The 23644-nt window shown below is 46.0% G+C and overlaps 1 protein-coding gene across 8 annotated transcripts in view; it reads right to left on the bottom strand.

The window, feature by feature from the left end:
- Positions 1 to 23644, bottom strand: part of Spag9 (sperm associated antigen 9) — a 124628-nt gene that overhangs the window by 79358 nt on the left and 21626 nt on the right. For 7 of the 8 annotated variants that reach the window (XM_023717892.1, XM_023717895.1, XM_023717893.1 and 4 more), the window contains exon 2: positions 10185 to 10305. In XM_023717892.1, the coding sequence (XP_023573660.1) occupies positions 10185 to 10305 (121 nt within the window). Of the gene's footprint in view, positions 1 to 1843; positions 1863 to 10184; positions 10306 to 23644 lie in introns of those variants that run through there. The other variant, XM_023717897.1, reaches the window with a different exon arrangement.

The following is a 23644-nucleotide window of genomic DNA, read 5'->3' as shown; positions in this document are numbered from 1 at the left end:
CATCTCAGCTACTTAGGAGGCTGAGGCAGGAAGATTACAAGTGAAGGTCAACCTGGGCCACTTAGCAATTTAGTGAGACCCTGCCTCAAAATTTACAAATAAGAAAAGGCTGGATGTACAGCTCTAAATAAACAGATAAATAAGGCAAGGAAGCTACACACAGTGGCTCACACTTGTGTCTTGGAACTGAGGGGGGCTGAGGCAGGAAGATGGTAAAGTCAAGCCCAGCTTAGGCAAATAAATGACTTGGTAAGGGGCTAGGGAGATAGCTTGGCAGGCTAACCGCCTGGCTGGCAAGTACAAGGACCCAGGTTTGATCCCTGGTACTGCATTGCATGCCAGGCTGGCCACTAAGAGTCTGAGCTGCATAGCAAGATCCTGTACCAAATAAATAAATAAATAAATAAATAAATAAATAAATAAATAAATAAATAAATAAATAAATAACTTAGCAAGACTGTCTCAAAAGAAAAAAAAAAAAAAAAAGCAAAAGGGGGCTGGAGAGATAGCTCAGCAGTCTGAAGCACCTGCATAGGCAAGCTTAGGCACAGGAGATCGTGGTTCCATCCCGGGCACTACATGCCACACCAGCCCCACCCTCAGTGCGGGCTGAGCCCACCAAAAACAAAAGCTAAAGGGCTGAGATGTAGCTCAGATCAAGGGGCTCAATCCCCAATGTCACAAAATAAAATGAAACTAATAATAATAATAATAATAATAATAATAATAGACAACAAACAGGATAATTTTCATCTTGTTATTCTGGATATATTTCTGAATACTATTCTAGTAATTATTCTCTCCCCCTTAACACCTCAAGTAGCTATAAACTTTGACTATCTATGACTTTCTGTATCTCATACTTTCTGGTACTCTGATCTAAATATTACTACTGTCAGTGGGGCATAGCTGTGCACTCCTGTAATCCCAGCACTCAGGAGGCTAAGGCAGGAGGACTGCTGTGAGTTCTAGGCCAGCCTGGGTTACAAAGTGAGTTCAAGACCAGCATGAACTGCATAGTGAGACCCTGTTTCAAAAACCTAAACAACAAAAATTACTATTGTCCTTTTAGGTGCACAGAGTTCAAACCATAAAGGCCATGTAATATGACCCTACAGGATCCCATAAGTCATGTACTGCACACTTGCACTCCACGTAAGATGACACACAACAAATGCACGAATGTATCTTTTTCTGAATATGCAGTAACTCAGTACACCGAGATCCAGCATCCGATAAACTCTGTCCGAAGCCTAGTCCCGGGAGGTGACGCAAGCACTTGAGAAAGCACCACTCAGCACAGGGAAGAGCCCCTGGGGAGCCCTGTGTGCCGCCGAGGACCCGGCACAGGAAAGCAAGGCACAGAGAGACAGGAAGAGGAAGCAGGAAGCCAGAGGCCAGGCGCATGGAGGTAGCTGCGGCCTCCATTCCCCCTGAAACGCACTAAGGCCTCCTTTGTGTGGAATTTCCCACGTAAACCCAAGCTTCAAAATGATCTCAAGGAAAAAACTCCCCAAACCTTGTCATTTGACTCATCCAAACTAGCCACAACTGGAAATGAACAAGATTCTGCAGAGCCTACCTATGCCGAAACAATCTGCTATTGTTTTTTTAACTGCTGATTTTCTGAGGAGAGGAATAAGAGAAATCAAATCATTGTATCCAAAAGTGAAAAGATGACAAGGGGGCAATAGAAAAATGAGTCCACCATTTCCCCTTTGGTTAGTCAGTGGAGTAATTCAGCCTTCTTCTGAAGGCTTCTTCTATCCATCTTTCCACAGAGCCAGAGGATGCGGCGTGGCAGGAAGGGCCGCCGGCCCGCCGGCTCCGCATCAGAGCTTACCTCCTCACACTGAGGGCCTTGCCAGTGTGGAACACCTTCCCGCTCTGCTGTCTTCTGCCCCATCAGACTGCTGATAGGCCTACGGGAGGAGAGAGAAACAGACCTGCTAGAATGCCGTGTCCGACTTGTCGTGGGCCTTCCCACAAGGGGTCGGCAGTTCTCACTGCACACGGAAGGCGGGTAACCCAGCTCCTGGACCTTAGGAGGTCAACCTTGGGCTTTCAGAAACACTCCTCGAACAATGGATCATCAAAAGTCCCCAAAGCTAAGCAAGAAGCAAATGCTGGCTTCAGAGCAAGTGGATCTCAGGCAGCCACATGGAGATAGTAATAAAAAGCTCTCCTCTGCCAACTAAGTCCTTTACTACATCTCTGAACCTCAAAAGATTTTCACACATAGTCCATATTTCTAATCAATAACACAACATGAAACTATAAACCTCTCATAAATCAATGAGCACGCCCTTAATGCAGAGGGGATGACTCCAAAGAACCCTAGTGGCAGGGGATGCCTAGCAATCTGACATCATCACTGTCTTGAAGATGTCCCAGAAGCCATCCGTCCACAACAGAAAGCTGACTGACTACTCCAGGTGGAGTAGTTCCGCAGGGAGAGGCCACCTCCATGTCAGCACGCACTCCTCCTGGCCACGAAGAACTTCCTCAGAGCCAACCAGACCAGCACATCATTTCCTCTAACTCAGCCAGGCCAAATGACAGAAAAATAGCTTGGCCTTTTCCTTATTCAACCTTTTCTAAGTGTGAGGAGGAACCCATTCATTACCTCCCGATCCTCTAATCTAAGTCACCAGAAATCTTTTAACCTTTGCTCATAAGATTAGTTTTCTATGTTACACAAAGGACTTGATATTAATTGTAAGCTACAACTTTAAGGTTCTCAACAGACAGCCCTAGACTAAAAAAAGGAAGAACTTAAATACACATAATAAACAACAGAGCAGACCACATAAAACTGCCGAGTGGAGCACAAGTCATCAAATGTTATTGTTCGTAGAAATTAGCTTATGCTTCATTTTCTACTTACCCTCTCAGACACAGGCTCTAAGAAAACCAAGAGCTCTTCTAGGAATTTATTAAGTATATAGATATTCTGAACATTGCAAAGGACTATACTTAAATGGACAAAAAGGAACCTTTTACCACTGTTTAAAAAAAAAACCTGGAAGATATAAATCTGAAGCTTCTATCTAAAGTTGACTTATCAAAAAACTGCTTTCAACAAAACCACAAATCTGAGCCAGGGATATAGCTCAGTGGCACGGTACCTGCCTGGCAAGCTTGAGGCTCCAAGTTCAATTCTCAGTACCAACACCACCCCCACCCCAGGAGTCTTCAGTCATCTGTTTTTTATTTTTTAAGTTTTTTAAATTTATTTGGTACAGGGTCTTGCTAAGCAGCTCAAACACATAGTGATCTTCCTGTCTCAGCCTCCCCAGCACTGGGATTATAGGTACGTGGCACCATGGCATGTGGCACTGGGGGCCGAACCCAGGTCCTTACGCTTGACAGGCAGGCGCTTCAACTGCGGAACTATCTCTCCAACCAGTCATCTGTTTTTATCAGTAAAACATTATGTAGAAGGGCCAGGAGTATAGCTCAGTGGCACAAGTGCCTGCCTGGCAAGCACAAGGTCCTGAGTTTAATTCCTGGTATCAAAAAATTACCAAGAAGGGACTATCAAGATAATAAAATTAAAATTGAAAGACAACTATAATGTCATTCAACTTTTCTAGAACATTAACAATGCAAAGCACAATCAAGGGATTGATAAAAGCTTTTATGGGCCTGAAGGTACTCTTTTAAGTGATTTAAAAGACAGTAGCAAACTATGTAGACCATCTTGAATACTAGCTGATATAAATTATGCAAGTTAAAATCGCTTATTTTTCTTTGGTGGTGTAAGGCCTGTAATTTATCAAATTTGAAAGTCTGTTTGGAGATATTTACTCTTTTAAAACACAAAATGATGGCAATGATTTTTTACACCTAATTGCCTACACTTTCCAATGAGAGTTTATTGTTCTTCTGACTAAGAAAGAAGATAACTGTTTTCTTTCTAATAGTAACATTTAAAGTGAAGGCTTTAAGTTATTTTACTAGACCAAGATCTTTATATCAAGCTACAAAGGCCAGTGACTGTGTCTGTGGGGAAGAAGTGGGTGACGCTGGAACGCGAGGCCTGTCCTTAGATGTCAATGGTTTCCATTCAGTTAAGAAAAAAGGGAGATTCTCATTCCAAGCAAAGAAGGGCAGAGTAGAACCGCGGGAGTCTTTAGCTTTTACAATCACTGCCCTCTAAGACTTGCCATCTTCTTTTCTGAGAGAGACCATGGCTGTGCACCTACAGGGAAGTGGTCTATAACTCAAGGAGCCCGACAGCAGGCAGTGTTTCCTAAGAGAGAAGAAAACAATAAAAGTTTGTGCATCCACTCTGGGTGCCAATAAGTTGTCAATAATGATTCAAAGTCTTAAAATATGGTAAACAACAAGGAATTTGCTGTTAATCCTTACTCTCCAATTCTGTTCACGGAAGAAATGCCTAATACTCTAACATACCAAGCACCACTCCTATTTCTTCATCAACTTCCTTAAATATATTCTAAGAAAATTATCAATGGAAAACCTATAGAAGTTAAAAAAAAATACACACACACACACACACACACACACACACACATATTTACTGCAATATGATTCACTACACTAGAAAAATGTCCAACCAACCAACAGGGAAAGTTTCTGGAGGCCTTTTAAAAAACCCACTCACTTCTCTTTCTCTTTTTTAATGTATTTGTACAGGGTCTCACTATGCAGCTTGGACTCATAGTGATCCTCCTGTTTATAGTCTCCTGTCCTGGAATTACAGGCGTGTGCCACCACGCATAATCTTTTTTTTTTGGTGGAACCAGGGATTGAACTCAGGCTCTCAGGCTTGCCAGGGAAGCACTTATTCCACTGAGCCATCTCCCTGGCCCCAAATAGCTCAGTGGATTAAAGCACCAGCTTAAGTAGCTGCAGGGGCCGGGAATTCAATCCTCTGGCCTGCCACGCTGGCCCTGCCCCTGAGGCCTGCTCAGTGATTGAGACTGGTTGTGGTGGCGCATGCCTGTTGTCCCACACAAAGTCTTGTAGCTGGCTCAGTATGCGTGTGAGTGCACCCAGGGGCGGGGCCAATGTGGCATGCGGTGCCAGGGATTGAACCTCCAACCCTGTGATTAGTCCGCTGAGCTATCTCACTGGCCTTTCATTTTTATCTCAGTTCATTCCTTTTATTTCACAAGGATTTGAGGTGACTTTGAAAAATACTATAAAGCTGGGAAGATAGTTCAGCAGCAGTATTTGACAAGTGCAAGGTCTTGAGTTCAATCCCTGGTAACAAAAATGAAAGAAGGTGGTGGGGAGAACATTATATATATAAACTTGGATGCGGGTGGAAAAGACTGTAAGTATGCTTAACAGGGTAAGATCCAAACAAGCTGTCACAACGTTTGGCCTGCTTCTCAGCAGCCCAGATAAAAAGGAAATGGTCGGGGCTGGTGAGATGGCTCAGTGGTCTAAAGCACCTACTTAGAACAAGCTTAGCAAAGCACAGGGACCGCGGTTCAATCCCCCAGCACCACATGCCAGCTAGCCCCGCCCCCTGGTGGGCTGAACTGGCCACACACACACACACAAATAAAAAATTTAAAAAAAAAAAAAAAAAAGGAAATGGTCACCAAGTAATTCTCTGTAGAGGAGAGAAAAAAGCACAGTTCCCCAAGAAAACCCAGACTTGTTAATAGATGGTATAACTTTGGATGCTCAACATATGCTTACATTAAAAAGATAAAAGATTATACAATCAGGAAAAGATGAAACATGTAAAGGAAAGTACAAAATTATAAATATTTCTAATTGCAATAATGTAAAAACATGATACATTGCAAGAAAACCTACATAATGCCCTCCTTTCCCTCTCCCCAACACAGCTATGAGTTCTTGGACCAAAAGACCACAGCCCACTTCTCCGTACCACAATGCTGGGGAACACTAGACAGCTTACAGCAGTAGGGTGTGGTTCTGTGTACCAGTACTGGGCCTCGAGCCCAGAGGTGCACCCTCACCGAGCGCCATCCCCAGCCCTTTTTATTTTTTATCTTGAGGCAGGTCTCCCTGAATTGCTCAGGCTGGCCTTGAACTTCCAGTTCTCCCTCCTCACTCTCTGGAGTGGCTAGGGCAACAACGTGTGCTGCTGGGCTTGGCCCAGTGGGTTTCTTCCTCTTGGCAGATCTACTTTTCCTTTTATTGGTACATGTTTTCAGTGTAAGTACCGCGTGCTAACTGACTGTGACACTGGAGCTAAGGCCTGTTTGCAGTAGACGACCTCCACGCTCATCTGGGGGAGCTTGTGCATTAACATGCTAGCGTCATTTTTTTTTTTTTTTAAATTTTACGTACTGGTACAGGGTCTCACTAAGCAGCTCTGACTCCCAGTGATCCTCCTGTTTTCCGCTTCCCCCACGCTGGGATTACAGGTGTGTGCCACTACGCCCAGTCTCAGTATCCAGCTCAGTGTGCCCAGGGCTGGTGTGGCATGCTGCCGGGGATCAAACCCTGGTCCCTGCGCTTGCTCAAGCAGGTGCTTGGACCCCTGAGCTATCTCCACAGCCTCCGTCATTTTCAATTCCCTCTCCCTCCTCCCTAGCCCCTGCCTCTTGATATTTTTAACTGTATGAGTGTGTCTAGATTTACCAACTCACTAGAGAGAACATTTGGCTTGCATAGGAAAATGGCAAACAGATGACACAAAACGATGAAGACAAAAACTGTTTCCTGACATCACTGTCACACTATAAGTGGCAGAATTGATTACTTGAAAAGCACCAAACTAAACTTCCTCAAATTGCAACCTCCTTATTTCATATTTCACATCATATATATTTTAGATCCTTCTTTAAAGCTCACTCAAACCAGCAAAAAAAAACCTTCTAAAGTTCACTCAGTGTTAAGTATTGAGAGTGTTACTGCTACTTTAACATAGGAAATACTATATAGCATGTTTCTAAAAGCTTTATTTATGCTAGAAAAATAAAAAAATTCATGTTAGCTCAATTTTTTAAAAAAATAGAACCACCAGAAATCTCCAAAAATCAAATATTACCCACAAAATTGTAATTTTTATAAACTCAATTTTTCAGTGTTAAATCATACCACATGATAAATTCCACACAACTGAAAACCAGAAGTGTACCTTTAATTCAGTTCCCATTTCTTTTTTTCTTGTTTCTCAGACAGTAAATAACTGCAACCAAAATTTCCCCTTTTGACATAGGAAGTGGGCTTGGAGCACAGCTTGGACCCATCGCGGCTGCGTCCGAAAAAGGATGTGTGCCCTGAGCCGTCAGGTAGAGCTGTCTGCACCGCTCGGTGTGGCTGCGGCCCCAGAGCCAGCACAGTGCGTCAGCCTGCATATGTGACCCACACACATCTGTGTACATGGACCGCCACGTGCACAGAAACAAAGCTCCGGAATCCAGACAGTGGCTACCAGGGGATAAAAACAGTAATTTTTTTTTTTTTAAATCTTTTTATGCATTTAGTACAGGGTCTACAGAGTCTCACTATACAGATCAGACTTGTAGTGATCCTTCTTGCATTTCAGCCTCCCAAGTGCTGGGATTACAGGCGCTTGCCACCACCCTCAGTGTCAGTCGCTGTTTCAATGCACCCCGGGGATGGAACCCCCAGCCCCTGTGTCTACCTAAACAGGTGCTCTAATCTGCTGAGCTATCTGGCTGGCCCTCTAATTCTTTTGTATATCTGGAAATTTTTCTAAGCAAAAGCAGAGGGAGCTGGCCATGGTGGTGCACGCCTGCAATCCCAGCTCCCTGGTGGTTGAGGCACAAGAATCACTGTGAGCTCGGGGCCAGCTCGGGCAACAATGCAACACCCTGTCTGAAAATAAAATTTAAAATGGACAGTGATATAGCTCAGTGCTCCCTGGGTTGAATCCTCAGACTGGGAAAGAAAAGTTTTTGGATTAAAATGAAAATATAGGCCAGCCATGGTGGTGCAGGCCTGTAATCTCAGCTGAGGCAGAAGGATCACTGTGAATTTGAGACCAGCCTGGGCTGCAAAGTTAGCTCAAGGCCAGCCTGAGCTGCATAGTGAGACCCTGTCTCAAAACAACTAAATAAATAAGTAATGAAAATACAACAAGCAACACCTTCTGAGAGGAATAAGAGAATGGGGACCACAGAACATGACAATTCCAAAATGCAGGATCTGATTCACTGGACTGAAAAACACATCTAGCACACTAAAAGGACACATTCTGAGACTCTGAACATTCTGCTGACGTCACTGCCTCCCTTCGCTGAGAGGCTCCTCCGTTTGGCTACCCCTGCATTTGTTCCTTGTGCTGCAAGCGGCAGGCTGGGGCGGAGCGCAGGGCCTCGTGTGCAGGGCCAGCGCGCTGCACTGAGCTGCATGAGCCCAGCCACTAGACACGGACCTTTAACTTTGGGCTACAAAGGGCTCATGTGCTCCAGAAAAAACGAGCGGCTCACTCCATTTAGTTACTTTGGTTAAAAAAAAGAGACCAGCACTTTCTTTAAATATAAAAACAATTTTATGATATTGACTTCAAAAATGTAATTTCAAACATAAGGCAATTCCTCCTCCATTATATTTCTGTCACAGAAGCGCATTACTTAATACATATAAGCATTTTAGTCAAGGCATCCTATCCAAAATTAAAAGAAAATTTTCTACTGACAGCTCGGTACCTGGGCCCAGGGACATAGCTCAGCGGCACAGCACCTGCACCTAGCAAGTGCAAGGCCCTAAGTTCAATTCCCAGGACAAAAAAAAACTTTGTACCTCAGGAATCAAGATGAAAATTTAACCTATTAAAGTCATGAAAAGTAGGTTAGTTCTGCCAACTGTGCCTTTAGTGCTTGGTTCTAAGTACCAAATAATCCCTGATATGAAAGCACAATCAAGTCTGGATTAAAACATTATCTTCAATACCTGATCAGTTTCTTCCTTTTTAAACAATATCTTACTACGTAGCCCAGGCTGGCCCTGTACTTATAGCAATCCTCCTGCCTCAGCCACCGAGTGCTTGGATGATAGGCGCGTGCCTCTGCACACAGCCTTGCCTTATATTTTCTTCCTTAAATAAGAGAATGTTCAACTCTTAAAATATATCAAAAGCTTGTAATTGCCACAAAACTGTTCCTCCAGATGAGTGGCACTCACAGCAATGTGACTCCAGGGATGGAACTGTGTGTCCATTGTGGAGTCCACTTCAAGCTCCCCAAGCCCTTCAGGTCTAGAGCAGAACCCATAATAGGGTCATCAAGGTCACTTGGTGTATGTGATGCTAACCCAGAAAGAGGAAAGGGCTCTAAATAACTCAAGACTAAAAACACACAGACATGGCGGCATAGGCTTATCTGGTTTCACTGTTACCAAACATCCACTACCTGCCTTCTAGGCTACTGGGAACAGGCGCAGGAGCTCCCCAAGGCTAAATGCCAGGCTCCCGACACCTCTCCTTCAGCTCTATGAGGCCTTCTCTGTTGTGCAGGCTGCACGGAGTCCTCCGTGAGGTGAGGGCCCTGTCGAGAGTGGCAGCCCCTAGAGCAGAGTCATTATGGAGCCTTGGCGACCACGTGTGCAGACACTGCCCGGCCAGCTCTTGCCCCTGTGGATTCTAAAAGTCTACCATGCTAGGAAGGGAAGCTCTGTCTTCCTATATCAATGTGAAAACAGGTCACGAAGCATCGCACTGCTTTTCTAACTGCAATTTGATCTGGTTCATCTTCATTAGCCAAAAGGGGAAAAAAAATCTTTGGGGCTTGAAACAGAAGTCAAGAATAACCTGAAATTACATTAAAAATGAAATGGATCTGAAAAATGAACTTCTGTTCCTCTAAGAGCCACCACCTTTCCATTAGAAGGAAACAAAACAGAGACTTGTCACATTTTATATATACTTCAAAGTTTAATTTCTCTTAAATTTCAAAGCAACACAGAAACGATGGAACTTTGTGTGCTTGGCCAAAATAAATGAGAAGTTACCCACACAAACATGCATAACAGCTGTCACACAATGGTCACTAGAGGAGGCTAACCTGAGGAAGTGACCTCTGTGATGCAGCCACTGTACACCTGAGTTCGTACAGGGGAAAGAAGTCCTAGCACCGAGGTCCCCTTGGAGTCTGGGCTGACAGCTGCAAGCACCACGTGGAACCTTGTCAAAGGTCAGGAGAAGGCCCTGGCCTCCTAGAGCCTGCTCTGAATGTGTACTTAGAAGGAGAGGCAGTCTTACTTACTCTGGTCAGCATAGTTTTTTGCTTTGAGTTCAAGTTGTCTTGTTTGAGATTCTAGAGATTCCACTCGGGTCTGTAAATCCTTTTTTTCCTGTTCTTGAGAATCTTCAAATTCAATGAATTTCTAATAAAGAAGAACAACATACACTTTCATCAGAGAAATGAAATCGGTTGGGAAGAGATGTACCTTGGTGGTACAACCAGATTGTTCCAGAATACCATACCCCCAGGCTGCTGGGATTCCAGGCCTGCACCCCACCAGCCTCAGCAATGAAATCTTCCTATATTTTCAAGTTGTGCATTAATCAACACCAATTTGGTATTAACTACCTAGAGACATGTAAGAATCATGAGTTTAGGTTGATTTAGTCTTCTTAAAAGTCATTTAAAAACCTCCAAATATATAAGTAAAAATGTGACAAAAATAATTTGTTTAGTAACATGTTTTTATTTCATGTAATAGGAATTCCAAAGGAAATACATATATCTGACTACAAACACATAAATGCATTATACTTGCATATTCATCTTGACTTCAAGTCATAATTTTTAACCCCTAACACCAGCAAAGATAGAATAATCAGCAAATATTCTCTAAACAATTATTTGACTGGTAAGCAGTCTCGGGGACAGGCATGTACCTCAGTGGCACGGCACTTGGGTAGCACGTGTGAGGCCCTAGGTACAGCCGCAGCAGTTAAAATACATCGGTAATAACCAGTCTTGGAGATGGACTTGAACTGGGCGTTTAAGTGCCTAAGAAAAGGACCCAGCCTGACTATCTCCACCAACCACACCAAATCCACGCACATGCGGGATCACGTGGCCACGGTCTTGCTCTCTTAGACAGCAGCACCTGGGAGGTGATGCACGCCCTCGCCCTCGCCCTCGCCCTCGCCCTCGCCCTCGCCCTCCAGGCTCCCGCCACCCCAGCCTCCGCGCTTTCCTCCTCTGCTGCCCTCGCTGCTTGCTCCTTCTGGCCCTCTTCTCTGGTGCCTGCTCTTCTTCCCAACTTCACACGGGTGTACCTGCTCCTCAGACAGATTTTCTTCTTCCTTGTTTACTCATCCCTCAGTGATCTCTCCCATTCTCATGGCCTTAAACACTAACTGTATGCCGGTAACTCTCAAGTTCCCATCTGCAGCCCCGTCCTGAGCCTCACATTCATGTGTCTAAACAGCCTGTCGGGCCCCTCCGTCCAGGCCTCTGATCTCGCTTAGGCTCAGTGCATTGAAGTCTTCTCCTCCCTGTCTTCTCTGCTCATTCAGTCACCATGGTCAGGCACGCAGGCCTAGGACTTTGTGGTCAGCCTGGGCTTCCCTTGTCCCTCCCCTGCAGTTCATCTGCACGCCCTGCTCCACGTCTCCATTACCTGCTCCCCGTTACTGCCATGGTAGGGATCTCCTAATGGCTCTCCTCTCCTGCTCCTCTCTGCTGCCTTGAGCTAAGACCGCTTTCTCCTCTGCTGAAGGCCCTTCGCCAGCTTCACCTTTTGCCACAGCCCTACCCCATGGCCTCCCAGGGCCCAGCCTCCTCCCACCTTCCTCCTCACCTTCCTCCTCACCTTCCACATCTCCCCGGTTACCTGCTCCTCCCTCCTTCCCATTCTGACTCCAACTCCTGGCGGTCTCAGCGCTATAAGCCGCGGCACCGGCTTCCCGCTGCTGCAATGGCAGCTTCCTCCTCACAGACCCCAGCTTGCTCCTGCCTCGCCTCCTTTGTGCCCTTGCTCAAATGTCACCTTCTCAGCATACCCCTCTTTGATGCACACCCTGTTCCCCCTCCTCACTTTCCTTCAGGACACCTGTCAACGGCCAGCAAGCTGCACACTGTAGGAATTGGCCTTATTATGCGCCATTCTCACTAGACTGTGAGCACCACGAAGGTAGGCCTTTCTGCATCACTCACTGTTGACACCCCAGCTAGCAGTACACAGCAGGTTCCCAGCCCAGTCCCACCCGGCCCACAGCCTCTCGGCTGCTCACAGCCAGCGCAAACTTCCCATTCCTGTTGGTTCTTGTCTCGTGCTTTACTACATCTTAAATGCTAACTATGGGTCACAACAAGGTTAAGAGTGATAACACTAAGTCTGAAAGGCTTATGTTAGTCCACTACAAAGTTAATTCCAAGTAAAATGTGAATGTGAAGGCAACTTTCAAGATCGTTTTTCTTTCTTTAGAGATAGTGTCTCGCTATGTAGCTCAGGCTGGCCTCGAACTCAAAGTGATCCTTCTGCCTCTGCCTCCCAAGTGCTGAGACTACAGGTGTGAGCCACCATGCCTGGCTCACAAATTATTTGTAATTACATTATTTCTTTTGGGGAAAGTCTGCTCATTACTTGTTTGTTTGGGCACTCATCAATAGTTCTGGAAAGAACTGACTAGAACTGAGGTATGTGTTATGTTTGTGAAATGAATGAATAAATGAATGAATGAGTGAATAAATACATAGATACAACTTTCATAGTAAAAAACTGAAACCCATATAGGAAAATGCATAATTCACATGCAAAACCCCTCAGGTCTCACTGCCTGTACGACCTAGCTTTCATGTGTACTTTCCCGACTTTATCTGTCTTTGGTGTTTCAGTTACTGTGGAGGACACAGTTGGCCAGCACATGCTGCCTTCCTCTAGGAAAATTCCTCTCCGGCTGACGCTAATTGTATTCAGCCCATGGAACCGGATTGCTGTGACTCTCTCCCCAGGGGAGACAAGACAGTAGTCAGAACCTTTCTGGGACAGCTGCCGGTTATTAAGAAAATACTACCTGCAGTGGCATAGATATGGCTTGTCCCTGCTGAAATTCATGAAGAAGTGATTCCCAAGAGAAAGGTGCTGAAGGCAGGGGACTTTTCAGAGGCGATTAGGACTTTTCAGCAGGTCATGCCTTCCTGTGAGCCGTGAGCTCCCCTCTGGCAGGGCTGCATTAGTCACTGCAAGTGCAGGTTGTTACCAAGCAGGGCAGCCCTAGTGTTCTGTCTTCTACAAAGCCCACTTTCGCTTCCTCTGTGCTGAGCTGAAGCTGGGGGTGAGTCACCCATTGATGCAAGTGCCCGTCTTGGGTTTCTCAAACTCAGAACACAACTCAAATCAACCTTTTTTCTTCATAGAAAACCCAGACTCAGATATTCTGTAACAGCAGCAAAATGCAGACTGCGACACCAACTTTTCCTGTGCTGGCACCTAACAGATGCATGCTGCACGCTGATACCTTTCCTCTAAGAGGAGGCCTGAACCCTGTCTTAGCAGTTAGCCTGCTCCCCATCCCCATCCCCATTCCTTTTCTCCAATAAATTTTCCTAGTCTTAAAGAAAGAACAGGTCTGAGAATAGACAATCTAGGGGGAAAAAAGAGCAAAGGAAAGAAAAATCTAATTTTTTCCAATTCCATAAGCCAATGAATTCCTTTTTAATATATGCCTATTTGAACTTGTTTCTATTACAAGTAAAAGCACCCTGATATAGTTATGCACTTTCTTTCCCTCCACAGCCATTTATTCCAATGCTGTCTTGATTGTTGAAGCTTCAAATCTTCAACGACTAAAGCAATAGTTCTTGGGCACTGGGCATCCACAGACCCGCTTAGAAAGCTAGTGAATCTGGCTGGAGTGCACACCTGCAGTCCTAGCACTAGCAGACTGAGGTAGGAGGACCACTGTGAGTTCAAGGCTAGCCATGACTATATAGTGAGATCCTGTAAAAAAAAAAAAAAAAAAAAAAGAATTTATAAACTCTATTTCTTCAATACAAACTTCTTCTGCCTGCCCTATCAGACTCTCCCTTCAGCGGCTCAAGGACCTGGCACACCCTTTGCCAAGCCCCAGGGCGAAGCACACTTGCCCATGAGGGCGTTCCAATTTGTGCGGCTTCTACAGAAATCCATCGAAAGCGGTTGTTCCTTTTTTCAGAACCTTAATCAATTGAGGACTTTACATAGGAGTACAGGTTATAGCAAAAATAAGTGGAAAATGGATAAATCTTTCATTCAAGAAGCATCAACAGGCCAGCAAGATAGCTCAGCAGGCTAAGTATCTGCTTATGCAAGTGCAGGACCAGGGTTGGATCCCCAGCACCACAGGCTGCACCCGCCCCAAGTCCAAGCGTGGCGGTGCACGCCGGTAATCCATCCCAGCAGTAGGGAGGCTGAAACAGGAGGATCACTATGAGTCTGAGCTGCATAGTGTGACCCTGTATTACGTACGTTAAAAAAAGAAGAAGAAGAAAAAGAAGCAGCATCTATGAACTGCTTAGTATCTGCCCGGGACACAGCTGTGCCTTCCATGCTCACTGGCTACAACTGAACCCAGGCAGATGGGGTAAGATTGCATTACCAGAAGAGCAGTGCCTCGGATGTCTACGTTATTTCAACAATTTTGCCTGAGTATATAAACAAGAACTAAGAGTAAATAAGAAATGTAATTGTCGGGCTGGGGAGATGGCTCAGTGGAATAAGCGCTTCCCTGGCAAGTGCAAGCCTGAGTTCAATCCCCGGTAAAAGAAATGTAATTGTCTTTTGGCCTGCTTTGAAAGGGCTACGCTCTTGGCAATCGAAGTGCTAGCTCTGGGTGATTCTTACTATGCATAGAGCCCTCTGGTGCCACGGGCACAACACTGCTTTAAAGGCGGCACGGCGAATGCCTGTCAAGAAACGGCAACACTCGGGCTGGAGGTGCAGCTCTAGAGGTGGAGGGCTTGCCTCGCCCAGCACCAGAAAAACAAACACGGAAACTACTTTCCTCATTCAGAACTCAGGACGGACACTGCTATGAGCACCACGGAAGTCGCTCCGCTTCTCAGCAGTCCAGTCTAGCTAGAGAAGAGCACGGAAAGCCCACAACTGTCTAGCAGCCACCGTGAGACGCTTCCGCTGTAAACGCCAGCACTCAGCCCCACAGAGATGATTCAAGCTGTGGAACTCTTCACATGTTAAAATGATCACTTATTTGCATCCGAGGAGGATCGTGTTTCAAGGCAGATCCAGACTCAGAAGGCCTGGGATGGGTCCCAGAGTTCTGGGCCTAACAAGATGAGGCCAGGCCGCTGTTCTGTGAGTGGGCAGAACCTAGGACTCTTGCTCTGGCATCTCCTCCTCTCCCCTACATACAGTCAGCAAAAGAAAAACACTTCCTGGTCTGAGGTTTAAAAAAAACAAACCAGGAAATAAGTAGCATGTAATTCTATGAGACTATAGCCAAAATGAACAAGATGACAAAGAAATGCATTAATCAAAACCTGACATTTTTACTCATATTGAGATGGAATGGAGTCAAAGCTGGGCTACCCAGGCATTCAGTGTGTCAGCTAAATCTTGGAAACAACCCAAATGCCCATCAATGGAATGGATTTTTAAAAAGATGTGGTATTTTTATACAATGGAATACTACTTAGCTATAAAAAAGATAAACTCGAGGCTTTTTAATAGCGAAATGGATGCAATGAGACCCTACTCCTAAGGGAAATCCTATCTGCGTGTGTGTACACTGTACTGTCTCCCTAGTGTGAGAGCCTGAGAGAGTAGTCTGAAAGGTACAATAGTACTGTGCAAGGGAAAGACTATTCAAAGGGAAGGAGCAACTGGGATGAGGGGAAGGGCAAAAGAAACAAAGGAGGGAACATTTGTTGGGGACAAAGGTTGAGGGTGGGAGTATCAACAACCACAAACACAATGCAATAGGTTTTGGAGCAGCTAAACTACTTATTTCCACACAGAAAGCTCTTCTTTCTACAGTTTCCCTTCACAGGACAAGACTGGCAACAGTGACAGTATTCCAAAGTAAATGCACGCTCTCAGGCCTTTCCTCCAAGCAAGCGAGAGCAGACAACTCAGAGACCACCACTGAACAGTCCCAGCAGAGCGGATGTATTTTCTCCTTGCTGGTTCCAAGCAGACTTGAAACCTTTTGGAATCATGAACTCCTTTGAGACTATTAAGACAACTGACCCTCAAAAACACATCTTCATTTTCAGTGTATCTTCAAGCTCAAAAGAAATAAAGAATGTTGTTTCTCCTTTAAAGAAAAGTCTGCTTTGGGAATTGAACCCCAGCCCTTTGCACCTAGCTGCATCAATTTCATGTAGGGTCTTGCTAAGTCACTGGGTTTCCCAGGCTATCCTTGAATTTTGTTGTTGTTGTTGTTGTTGTTAAGCCAGAGTCTCCCTGTGTAGTTCAGGCCAGCCTTCAGCTCACTGTGTAGCCCAGGCTGGGTTCAAACTTGCAAGGATCCTCCTGCCCCAGGCTCCTGAGTGCTGGGATCACACGCTTGCGCCACCACACCCCGCTATTTCGGTTTTTTGAGGCAGGGTTTCACTGTGGTAGCCCAGGTAGGCCTTGAGCTCATATGGAGCCAGGCTGGCCCCAGCTCCCAGGATCTTCCTGCTTCAGCCCCTTCCTAACTTCAGCAGAGATTATAGGCACGCACCACCACACCCAGCTGGCTGTGACCTTTCAATATTCCTGCCCATCGGTCCCCAGAGTGTTAAGAGACCCATGACACAATGTCAGGTATTCCCAGCCCTTTTCATTGTCAGACAGCATCTCACTACATTGTCCAGGCTGGCCCTCAATTTGTGATCCTCCTGCCACAACCTTGGCAATAGTTGGGATTACAAGCATAAAATGAACTTCTTAATAACCTTCATATCTTTCTAAGAGTAATCAAGTAATTAGGGTGTGCAGCACATATTCGTAATCCCAGCATGCAGGAGGCTGAGGAAAAAGGATCACAAGTTTGCAGCCAGCCTTGGCTACAAAGAAAGTTCAAAGCCAGTGCTGTGCACATGTACCAAGTCCACGCAAAGACTGTAAGCATATACTGCAAGCATGTTAAAGAAACAAAGGGAAAAAAAGATCAAGAGATGGACAGAGGGCAGAGGGAGGGAAGGGAAAGGGATTATAAAGGTATTGAGGTGGTTATGTCCATGCACCGACTCCTCCATAAAAAACAGAATCCTATGTCCTGCAAACAGATTATGGTGGCATATGCCTGGAATCCCAGCACGCTGGGAGGCTGAGCCAGGAAGACTGCAACTTCAAGCTCAACCTGGGCACCTTCATGACACTCTGTCTCAAAATTGTTTTTAAAAAAAGACTAGACATATACCTCAGTACAAAGGCTCTGTGTTCAAACCCCAGTACCAAAATCCAAAACAAAACTGGTAAATATAGTCAGCCTCCATAGATTCCACCATTGCAGGTTCAAAGTACTGGAGAAAAAAATAAACTGCCCCTAAATGGCCAGGCTCTCTGCCATTATTCCCTGAACAGTATGGTACAACTCTTCACACAGCACTGATACATCAGTAGTAGTTACTATGCATAATCTAGAGATCCTTAATAGATGGAAGGATACTGCACAGGTAATAGCAATACTATACCACTAGACAGAAGAGACATGAACACCCTCCAATTCTGGTAACTCTAAAGGTCCTGGATCCAATTCCCCCATACATGTGAGGGACAACTCTAGAGAAAGAGGAAAAAAAAAAAAAAAACCCAACAGCATCCTTGCTTTGGCAGATAACGATAGCGTGGAAGTAAGAAACAGTCATATTGGGCTGGTGAGATGGCTCAGTGGTCTAAAGCACCTACTTAGAACAAGCTAAGCTAAGCATAAAGCACAGGGACCTCGGTTCAATCCCCAGCACCACATGCCAGCCAGCCCCGCCCCCTCGGGGGCTGAACTGGCTACACACACACACACACACAAAATAAATAAATAAATAAATTAATTAATTAAAAAAAAAAAGAAACAGTCATATTAAAAAAAAAATAGAGACTGGGTGTGATGGTGCCTGCTTGTAATCCCATCACTCAGGAGGCTGAGGCAGGATGATCACTGTGAGCCTGATCAAGGCCAACCTGAACTATAATGAAACCCTGTCTGACACAGAGACAGAGACAGGGAGAGAGACAGAGAGACAGAGACAGAGACAGACACAGAGGCGGAGAGGGAGAGAGGGAGAGAAGGAGAGAGAATGAATGAAGAAAAAATAGAATAGAAATTGAGTAGTAATAAAATCCAATTTGACGCCAAAATAGAGCTCTTGGCAAAGTAAATAGAGCAGTAATAAAATCCAGTTTGATGCCAAAACAGAGCTCCTGGCAAAGTGCCTTAGATCCATGGCCCTGATAAAAGAAAGGATCCCTATTTTCCCTGGACTAGAGTTGGAGGCAGAGAACAAGGAAGGCACGGAGAACTCCTGCCAGGGGTCCCCAAGCCCCAGTGGTCTATGGCCCGTTAGGAACTGCGCTGCGCAGCAAGAGGGAGCCGCACACAGGCAACAAGCAAAGGAGGTTTCCTGCCTCGCTCTGCTCCCGCTGCTGGCATCACTCCCGAGCTCTAGCTGCCCACAGATCAGCGGGCATCAGCCTCACCGAAGTGCAACCCTGGTGTGAACCGCGCATCCAGACGGGAATTAGCACCTGGTGATGCGAGGGGGCGCTGAGGAGGCGACGACGCTCGACGCTCGAGGTGAGCAGCAGCTGCAACACAGATCCAGAGGCCAGACCGCAGAGGCCGTGAAACGCCAAGGGCTGGCAGCTGTTCTTGGGCAGCAAGCTGGTGTACAGGTGCAGCTGGTGGCAGGCTTTAGGTCAGAACCTGACGCTTACTTTAGTCCACATGTGGCCCATTATCTCACTTACCACTGCTGTCTGCCCTCCTTCCCACACCACGTTTGTCTCGGTCATAGAGCTGGCAAGCTAATCCTAGCCAAAATGAGTAAAAAACAAACGTTACTGCAGGGCTTCTCTGAAATGACAAAGCCCAAAGGATGGGGCAGCAAAAGACTCTGAACCTGCCAACAGAAAGAAAGCTGCAGTTAGGAAGAAAATGCCAAGAGCCCTTAAATTATGGCTTCACTGCAACAGGTAAGTCACTTTCTCTGAGACTGCTTTGTGTAATGTACGGCAGCCAGCTAGTGAACACATCCATGAAGCCAAAAGTACTGCACCTCATGAAGACCAAGTACCCAGCAGGAAGGACGAGCCTGTGGAGCTTTTCAAAAGGAAAAAAAGTAAACACAGAACAAAAGCAATTACTGAAGGCCACCACTCCCCCATGTGTCTGCACTGGCAGTGTGATTCTCAGCAGCTAACCTCACTGCTAATGCTGAGAAACCCCCTTTACTTCTGGTGAACAGTTGATCCTATCTGCTGTTAAGGACGTTTGCTGTGAACGTTTAAGAGAGGCTGCAGCTGAAACAGTGGCATGAGTGCCTCTTTCAGCCAGTGCCATACTGGGAGAAGTGACAGAACAGCAGAGGGGACAGAGGCATGTCGGTTAGAGGATTAGTGTGCTGCAGCACACACAACCCAGGTTGATGCGTTCCAATGCTGACAAGGTAACAACACTTTTTTTAGGCAGGGCATGGTGGCACAGGGCCCTGTAATTCCAGCACTCAGGAGGCTGAGGCAAGAGGATCACCACGTTTTTGGTGTTTGATGCCAGCTGAGGCTAAACAGTGAGTTTGAGACCAGCCTGAACTACATAGCAAGACCATGTATCAAAAGCAAAACAAAATATCATTTTTCAGCTATGATTTTCCTTGTCTCTTTTCTATCTATATTTCTGGCACCCTACCTCATTTCCCCGGATGTTTTGTTCTGTTTTTTTTTTAAATTTTATTTATTTATTTATGTGTGTGTGTGTGGCCAGCTCAGCCCACCAGGGGGCAGGGCTGGCTGGCATGTGGTGCTGGGGGATTGAACCGCGGTCCCTGTGCTTTGCTAAGCTTGTTCTAAGTAGGTGCTTTAGACTACTGAGCCATCTCACCAGCCCCTGTTTTGTTCTGTTTTGAGATAGGGTCTTGCTATACGTAGTTCAGGTGGCTTTGAACCGTGATCCTCCTGCCTCAGCCTCCTGAATGCTAGGATTATAGGTGTGCACCACTACACCCATCTTAAAAATAATTGGGTTGGACAGAAAGGATGGGAGGGAAACTTTCTTAAGGGCATAGAAATGGGCAGACTGATCTTTCATTCTTTCATTTCTGGTAGTAGGGATCAAAACCGGGGCCTCAACATCTCCAACCCCCGACTGGACTCGATTCCTCCCTCTCCTGTGGTGCAGAGGGCTGAGTACCCATCTTCTCATGCCTGCCTCAGGCTAAGGACCTGCTTGTCTTCCCCAGCTATGAAGCAACAGTCTCACCTTGACCAACAGGTCTTTGTTGTTGTTGTTTTTTCTTTTTATGAGCAGAATAATTTATTGAAAGAAACTCCTGTCCAAGAGAGGGACAGGAGGGGGGCCCGAGCAGGTAGTTCCCCCTTGACCAACAGTTTTGTTTTTGATGAACCACTATATTTAACAGTCAAAATTATGATTCTAATGCCTCTGACTGTTGCTGGCTTACTCAGAGAAAATGTCACCAGATAAGGTTCAAAGAGGTGCCCAAAGCACAGATGGTGACCCTACCCAATTAGCTGTAGGCTCACAGACTCTCATCTCTGAGCAAGAATTCCCAGGACTTAGCAGTTAAAGGGATTTCGTGGTTTTTTTTTTTTTTTTGTTTTTAATGTATTTAGTACAGGGTCTACAGGGCCTCACTATACAGATTGGACTTGTAGTGATCCTTTCTGTTTTTCAGCCTCCCAAGTGCTGGGATTATAGACATGTGCCACCACACCCAGGCAAATTCGCTGGCTCAGCACACCCTGGGGTCAGGACTAGAAGGCAGGCTGGGATTGAAACCCACAGCCCCTGCATCTGCCTAAGCAGGAGCTTTAATCCACGGAGCTATCTGGCCAGCCCTAAGAGGGATTTCTTAGGAGGAAATTGAAACATACCACTCAAAGAGTGTGGGCACTCAAGACAGGAAAGGTCCGGGGAGATAGCTTTTCTCAGGTAGACCTCTAGCTAGTTTTTTAATTACAAGAGTCATTGCACACAGATTTCTTTCAGAAAACCAGCCACAACTGGTAGCACATTTCAACGACACAGAATGGGTCACAAAACTTCCTCGTGTAACATATTCAACCCGCTCGATGAACTCTATCACTGTGGGAGCAAAGCAATTGCGCTCAGGGGCCAGAGAGATGCTCAGTGGAGTAAGTGCTAACCTGGCAAGCGCAAGGGCCTCAGTTCAATCCCTGGTTCCGCCAAAAATAAATAAAACACACACACACACACACACACACACACACACACACATTTAAAAAAAAAAAAAAAACAACAACAACTGCGCTCAAACCTACAGACAGTGGCTGCACTCAAAGCCCAACTGGAGCGACGGGGCGGTGAGTGAACACCAGATATATCCAACATGTCAAGCTTTCTGACAGAGGCTGAGCCAGGGCTCTTCTTTCGCTCTCCCAGCTGGCACACGATCACCTACCCTCAGATCACCTATCCTCACCTTCAGGAGAGACCGAGCACTTCCTCCCAACCACAAGACTCCCAAACTGGGAAGGAATGGGTACATTTAAGAACAAACCAGGTGAACTGACTTTGTCCCTGACAGAAGAGGGTCAGCTGCTTCCGATGGCAAATGACAACGTCCTTCAAAAAGTACATTTAAGACAACTTCAAATCTCTGTATGCTCTGGATTAAAAAGTTAAAGTGAAATATCCTGAGATCCCAACAAAAGCCCTGAGAAGACTACACCCCCTTCCAGCTCCTATCTTTGCAAAGCAGAGGTTATGGAGTAGACTTGCCACGAACAACACCTTTTGGGTGTCACTGCCTCCCAACAACCCCAGCCAGGGCCGTCTAGCCGCAGGAAAACAAGCTGCGGGCTCCCACCATTTCATTATATGTTACAATGAAATAATAATAGAAGCCAAGTGCACAAAAACTGTAATGTACTCAGTCATCTTGAACCACCCTGCCGCACCTGTGGAAAAACTGTCTTCCAGAGGCCAGTCCCTGCTGCCAAAAAGGTTAGGGACTGGTGGCCTAATCCTTTCATGGAATCAACAAAATAAACAAGTAGTGGCTCTGGTTACACCAAAAAGCAAGCTTCCCCACAGGACTTTCGGCTTCTCTGTGCTCCAGGATCCTGAGTGGGTCAGACGCACATGTGAGAACTACAGAACTTCGTCATGAGGTTTGCAGCCCGCAAACATGGCTGTCCTTGTTTCGTTGTGGCACTGGACTTAAAGCAAGGGCCTCTGCCTTCCAGGGAAGTATCTGCCATGAGTTACAACCCGGGGCTAACGCTGGCCTGACTTATTTCAAAGAAACATGCTGGGTTTTGTTATGGCTTGTGTCTAGATGTCCCCCAAAGCCTCCTGTACTCCTAGGTGGAGCTTTCTGGAGGTGGCTGAACCTAAGGCGTGTGATGCTGGGATTAAGGGTCTATGGTAACTAAACGAGTATGGCATAGTTCCGGGTGTGGATAATGGAAGCCCCACCTTGGGTGTGGGGGCACCCATCTATAACCTTATAGCCTAGATGATTTTTTTTTTTTAATGAATTTAGGACACAGTATACAGGGATTACTAAGTAGACTGGACTCATAGAGATTCTCCTGTTTTCAGTCTCCCAAGTGCTGGGATTATAGGTGTGCACCACCATGCCCAGTCTTAGGCGCTGTCTCAGCACACCCTGGGGTCGGGGCCAGCACGGCACGTCAGCAGCCGGCCACTGTGCTCCACCTAAGCAGGCGCTTTAGTCTGCTGAGCTATCTGGCTGGCCACCTCGATGAAATTTAAAGGGAGGAGAAGAAGGCAGACTTGCTGCTGCTACTCACTGCTCCGCTGCCTCCCGCCTACCTTGCCATCCTGTTCTCTCCTCTGCAGTGCCACCCTGCCTTGGAGCCAATGACTGTGGAATGAACCTCTGCAAACCGCGAGAAATAACCCTTCCCTACTTTAACTCTGGCTGTCGGGTATCTTGTCTCAACAACGAAAAAAGTAAGATGACTTTCAACTTCTATAACTTCAGGTTACTCTAACACACAAACTGAGATAACAGAAAAACAGGAACCCAGCAGTCCCCAGATACTGATGGTACAGAACAGGCAGCTCAACACTTCCAACAACACAGCACGCTCTATGCTGCTAACACAGTGTGCTAAATGCTGCAGAGGAAGCACGGAAGAACAGGGGCCTAAACCTGCTTTAAAAAAGAAAAGCCACTTCAGCTGACTCTAAAAGGAAGCGTTTACTTGAAGAAATAGCATGAAGACACTCCAGGAAGAGGTACTGGCACACGAGGGCACAAGCACCACGGCGCACCCAAAGAGCCACACTTGGGAGGAAAAGCATGTGCAGGGGAAACAGCAAGCAGACTCTCCTCTGATTTACAGAGGGACTCAAGAGCCAGTGTAATTTCATTCCTCTACCTCTCCTTTCAATACAGAACTTTAGTCTTACTGTTTTAAATATTTTAAGGTACAAGGACTGTAAAAGATTACAAGGCAGCCCTAAGGGGCCGGGGAGATGGCTCAGTGGAATAAGCGCTTGCCTGGCAAGTACAAGGGCCTGAGTTCAATCCCCAATTCTGGGAAAAAAAAAAGTCAA

The sequence above is a fragment of the Octodon degus genome, unplaced genomic scaffold, assembly GCF_000260255.1.
Source record: "Octodon degus isolate 3935 unplaced genomic scaffold, OctDeg1.0 scaffold00056, whole genome shotgun sequence".
Classification (NCBI taxonomy): domain Eukaryota; kingdom Metazoa; phylum Chordata; class Mammalia; order Rodentia; family Octodontidae; genus Octodon; species Octodon degus.
The sequence above is the reverse complement of the archived record's forward strand: the minus strand, read 5'-3'. Positions and strand labels throughout refer to the sequence as shown.